The sequence below is a fragment of the Poecilia reticulata genome, chromosome 5 (assembly GCF_904066995.2).
Source record: "Poecilia reticulata chromosome 5, P_reticulata-male-v2, whole genome shotgun sequence".
Classification (NCBI taxonomy): Eukaryota; Metazoa; Chordata; class Actinopteri; order Cyprinodontiformes; family Poeciliidae; genus Poecilia; species Poecilia reticulata.
In genome coordinates this window covers 7,196,959-7,202,958 of record NC_088834.1, presented here as the reverse complement: position 1 = coordinate 7,202,958, position 6,000 = coordinate 7,196,959, and the positions used below count along the sequence as shown (strand labels likewise).

The 6,000-nt window shown below is 37.0% G+C and overlaps 1 protein-coding gene across 4 annotated transcripts in view; it reads right to left on the bottom strand.

The window, feature by feature from the left end:
* Positions 1-635: 635 nt before the first annotated feature.
* Positions 636-6,000, bottom strand: part of ephb2b (eph receptor B2b) — a 135,006-nt gene continuing 129,641 nt past the window's right edge. For all 4 annotated transcript variants that reach the window (XM_008409109.3, XM_008409108.3, XM_017304894.2 and 1 more), the window contains exon 16: positions 636-5,093. In XM_008409109.3, coding sequence (XP_008407331.2) covers positions 4,985-5,093 — 109 coding nt within the window. In that variant the 3' untranslated portion in view covers positions 636-4,984. The remainder of the gene's footprint in view (positions 5,094-6,000) is intronic.

Here is a 6,000-nt window from a genome sequence, read left to right as displayed (position 1 = left end):
TACATCCATTTCATAAAGAAATCATGAAATACACTTAAAGTGAGAAAGAAATTAGCAAGATTCCACGTTCTTTCACTGTATGTAAATAAATTAACAAATAGAAAAATGTAAAGCACAGTTCTGATTTAATTAGATTTAACATTGTGATAAAAATAATTTTACATTTGGTTAGGGTTTTTACATCACTGCAATATTTTAAATTATAATTTTGTAACACCAGTTACATGCTTCTCTGTCTGTTTTGTTTTGTTATCCTGAAATTACCAATATTGTAGTTGGTTTCAACTCAGATTATGGCAACTAATAGTTTTATACATAAAAATATCAAATTGTATCTGCAATAGTTAAATAAAACAGACAAACAAATGAAGCTTGCTCCAAATTTGTTTGGGGATTTTGATATAAAGATTTATTTACATTATAAAAAATGAAAATAATCCTAATATTTGAATTTGGTATGATTAAATTCAGATTATTGAATAGTTTTTCCACTGCTTAATTGTGTTTTTAATTTTTAATATTTTACAGCTGGTTTAAAATTAATGCCATAACCCACAACCCTGTGGGCTTTCAAAGGTTATTTGTCTAGAGCAGAAAAAAATAGTTGAAATGTGATAAATAAATCAACTACTGGCCACATTTTCCGTTTTTCGTAACAGATCTTATTTTTTTTATTGAGGAGAGTCAATTTGGGCTTTCCATTTTAGAAAATAAAACAATGACAATATTACAAATAATGAAATTGTTACATCATTCACAGGGTTACAGTCAATATACATTTATACAGAAATACAGGATCTCCCACATCAGTCACAGTGGTCTGAACCGGCACTGGTCTATTATGTGGGCATTAACAGATCAGTGGAACAGGGATATCCCCCTGACTGCCAGAGTGGTATTTGGTGGAGGGGGTAGATGTTGGGGGCAGATGGGAGCAACAGAGGGGAACACACAGTCACACAGGAGAACACATGTGCCAGGACGCCGTAATGGTACAAATGTTTGTTCAACAGGGGAAAATACACGGGCCTACTCTTAGCAGCAGCCAGTATTTGTCCATCAGCAGCTTGCTCAAGTCTCCAAAACACTGGAGATTTGCCTGCTGCAGAATTCACAAACTAAATGGGCTTGAAAATGTCAGTCTAAGAACATTTGAAACACATCAGTAGAGGGCGCCATGCTGCTTCCCGCTGCAGCTGTTAAAACTACACAACATGAGGCTGACTTCTTTATAACATGGATCGGCTCATGTTTATCATGTAACTGTAACACTCAGACTTTACCCTTTTCCTCCGTCCTTTAAAAAATGGCACACTGTCTAGGGAAGGCTGAGTAGTTCTGCTTTGCATCGCAGATATAAAAATTAAACAAATTGTTTTGCTACAAAAAATGTAGTTCAAAAATGTGGAAAGCAATCATTGACATCAGAGCCAAAAAGCATATTGAAAAAAAAAAGTAAAAAGCTTTTTTAATGAGTGCAGCAGGAGACTATGTTTGTAAATTAAGCAATGTGCACAATTATCTTATATATATATATATATATATTTACAAATCACCAACTGTCTGAGTAATCATCAAATAATAAAAATGTCCAACTACATCTCTTAATTTTGATATCCATTGCTGCTTGAGGGAATAATTTCACTTACATCAAATATTCTGTCTCATTTCAGAGGAAATAAAAAAATTATTAGTGAAAATTCCTTCAGAGATATTCTTGCTATAAATGTGTGACAGATGAATCAGAAACCTCATTTTTTATACATTTTAACACTCTGTATTCAGTTGCTTAAATTAAACATAAGGGGCCCACTGTTCAACGTGCTCCCTAAACTGCAACAATGTAGAGTTGCAAGAATTAATTACTTTTTTAAATTTTACAATGCAATTTTTTTTTTCTAATTTCATAATGCAAATCTGAAATTTCAATTGCAAAACCAGCAAAAGTACTTGCCTTGCAAAAAAAAAGAAAAAAGAAAAAAGAATAGACAGTAAGTTGAAGGGATTACCCACACCCTTTAAGGTAGTTCCTTAAAGTAAATGTCAAGAATAATTGCTTGATTAATAACTCAAAGTCTTGGCAGCATCCACAGACAAGCCTCTGAATGAGCTATAATGGGGCTGGAGTAAAGAAATACTGTACCTTGCCAGCCTTCCGCATACTGCAAATTAATTTCTTGCACATTAAGTGCTTTTCCTGATGAAGGAATATTTCCCGCACTGTGAGAATACATGCTACATTTTAAAACAAAACTGATGAGCTGGTACATGCTGCAAAATAAAAAAACAGAAGTGGGAAAAGGTCAGAAAAAACACTAAGTATTGGTGGCATCTAGGTCACAGTACTGCCTCTCACTTTGCTTCCCCGTTTTCTGTGGCTCACGATTCTCCCCCTCTACTTTTACAAAGCGTTTCATGAAAAAATTTCAGCGCAATATTTGCTATTATGTATCCCAGGAAAAGAAAAAAAAATTCAATCCCTCTCTGCTTTAAAGTCGGTGGACAGCTGGGGATAGAGTAAGATAGGATGACAGTGGTGGAGTAACTGAGGTTTCTCTCTTTTTTTTTTTTTTTTCAAAGAGAGTGTTTAGTGGCAAAGCTGCCTGTAGTGGGAACATGAAAACTCAGGTCAGCGTCTGAAGGTTTGGTTCAAGTAAACATGAGAAGCATTGTCCAGTCTGGAGGAATCTCAGTGGCACATACCATTAGGACAAGACAAGACACAACTGCTACGCTGTTCAATGTTTATATGCCTGCTGCTCCTGATGCGTTTTAAACACGCCGAGACGGAACCAGACAACTGGCCAAAGCCCACTAAGAGTAGATCAGAGGAAGCCGTTTGACAGGTGGTCGACAGGCATGTGTGTTATCAGGAGGACAGAGAGAAGAAATCGGTGCCTGGGCAGAGAAGCTGTGATCGGGGTGCAGCCGCCCCACTGTGACTAGACACATCTGACCGATGGCTCACAGCTGGACACCCATGTCTGTCTGTCAGCTCTCAGGGCAGAGCCTGGCAGGAGCTCGGCATTACTGCTTATCATTTATTGGTCGTGTGCATAAACCCATGTCTGATTTACCATCTCTGAAGAGTCACGGGGTTTTCTTGAACTCCATCTCCCCCTTTACAAAACTTACAACAGGTTAACAGCAACAACACAAACCAGGACTGGCAGTTCTGTACTCATGTAACAATTAGTCCTCATAAAATAATATACAACGAATGCATACATGTGAAGAACAGAAGCTTTTACAAGGTAAAGCTTTATCTACATGGTTTTGTGCATGATTTGTCCTTCAAAAATAAATGGAAAGCAATGGAGGAAGATCCCGAGAGTTGGTAACAAAAAATAAACTCAAAACTCATGGGAACAATAGAAATTCAAAAATAGTCATGCCAGAATTGCAACAATATAGCACACATTTTAGTTTTTATTCAACAAACGTATGACTGTGACATGACTGTGAATGTAAAACAACTGTGTGGTATCAAAACTTTAATCATTGAAGCATAAACATCCTTTTTTTTTTTAACAGGAAAACTGGAAGAATACTGAATATAGTACTAGACTAATCGCTGCAAATCAAAGCACTGTGAAATTAACCACTCACTCAGCATGCTATCAAACACAAGATTCGACACTGTTAGAGGCTACCTTTTTCTTTGTGTGTGACATGTGAGTGCAACATGTGCAAGTACGCACAGACGGCACTTGAGATAAACACCCTGAAGGAGGATGCTGTAACTGGATTATTTTGTCTTTCTGTAGAGTCTGATGTAAACAGTAGAACCTGTTTTTATTTATTTTTTAAAATCTTTTTCTAAGAATCTCTGCTGGAAGTCAGTTTTGCTATTTATTTATTTTTTTGCACAAGCTAAAATGATGCAGCTAGAGGCAACAACTACTTAAATCCTCCCTGTAGTACCTGTAGTCATTCCTTCAGCTCTTGAACTAATCGCCTAGAATAACCATCTCTGAGTCATCATGTTATGGCAGGTCAAGTGCATCTGATATGTACAGCACAGGATCATGACTAGAGTGTGAAGGGGAAGAGTTCTATTTGGCAGACTGTGAAAAAAATAAACTAGTCTTTAGTTAGAGGAAGCATGGTAAGAGGGATTCTTCAATACAAAATGTCAACATTAAAAATTTCTCTCAGTGAGAGAAAAGTTTTTCCCATTTTCTGTCGAGCTGATTTCACTGCAAGATTTGTCCATTTCACTGATTGTGGTTTTAACATCAGTCTATGCCACAAGTTGTCCATTTCATGGTTTGCATTTCTTTTTTTTTCCTTTTTTATTTACCTGTGGTACCAGTTGGGCGTGCATGTCAAGTTCCCCTTTGTCCTCCAAAAGGCCACAGAGAACTCTGCGTTTCCACATGCGGTCCAAAATGTTAAACAAAAGACAATTTCCACACTTTGTTGAAGATCCTCTCCTCTCCTCTCCTCAACTCTTCGTTTCTTTTGTTGCCCTTTTAAAGGGTAGCTTTCCTACTCAGTTCTCTAGTGTACAACCTCATATCATCTATAAATTTAGATAAATTCCTTTCCTTATCAGTTTTTTTTTCCTTTTCTTAAAAAAAAAATCTTTACAAAATTAGCAGAATAAACAAAAAAAGGGGGTAATAAATGTTGAAACAAATAAAATTGGTGGAAGATTGGACACTGATTTGCTGGTCACTTCTAACCTCCCGTGTTTCTGGCTCTAATGGTGGGTTTGGCTGTGGGCCGCCTGGATTCTTCATCACTTTGACTTGCAGCGTCACAGCTCTCCACAACTTATCCCAAGCATGGAGGGAGAGCCAGGGAGGAGGGAGAGGAGGAGGAGAGAGGGAACAGGAGAGGGGAACGTGGGGCTTGATAGCAGCCTGGTGGGAAGACCAGGAACAATGCTACATAGGAAAAAAGAAAATCCACTGCATTCTCCATGTCCAGAGCCCTGTCTCCCAACACCTTTTGCCCCCCTCTGCTCCTCTCAGGAGGGTCAAACCTCCACTGACTGAATCTGGTTCATCTGTGCACGCATCATCTGGACGCTGTTCAGGATCTTCTTTTGATGGCCTGCTAAAGTCACACCGACCCTCAAGATGTCACTGTGAAGCACAAAAAACAGATGTCGGCCTAATGTTACCAATGGCTATATACAATATTTTATAACCAACCTACATATTATTGATGCATGTATATAAAACAAAACTGTTGAGTGCTTCAAAAAGCAATGCATATTCAATACAACAGACATGTGCTGGGTAAAATCAGATGAGAGAGCAGCAGTAAAAGACCAAGTTTTAAAAGAGTTTCCTGCATCTATTATATAATATAGACATACATTTGTATATGTACGCATATGTGTGTACATATATGTACATATACATACACGTATATGTACGTCTGCATGTGTGTTATTTTGCACCTTTGGATTATGGATCTACAGAAAAAAAAGTTTTTACAATTACCGTAATCATGAACAATTTGTTAGAACTAATGAACATCTGAGAATGAAGGTATAAAATCTGAGGTTCCACAAGACTTTGTTATGAAACCACTATTGTTTGATTTATTAAAAATGTGCTTATCTGCTACTTTAGTTCTTTTCTCTCCTGTAATAATTTGATTTTTTTTTTCATAGAGATGTTTAATGAAAATATTTTCCATTGGTTCAGTCTAAACTTATCTCCAAAAGTACGTACTTATTGTAACCTTTCTTCCATCTTATCAGTACATTTTTCTTTTTGTTGTTCTCCATTGGGTTTGCTATAACTCTGTTGTGACATGCTGTAAAAATTGCTATATTCAATTGACAGAAGTTTTCGCTGATTTGTTGGTGTATCACTTTTTATGGAGCAAAAGTAATCCTTAGATTGACATGCATACATGTTTTTTTTTTTTACTACAGCTTGCTCTATTTAAAGATCTTTCACTGAATAAAGTGGCGGCAATGCAAACATTATTTAGTCACAACGGGGCAGCTATTTATCTACTCCTATGCTGCATCTCAGC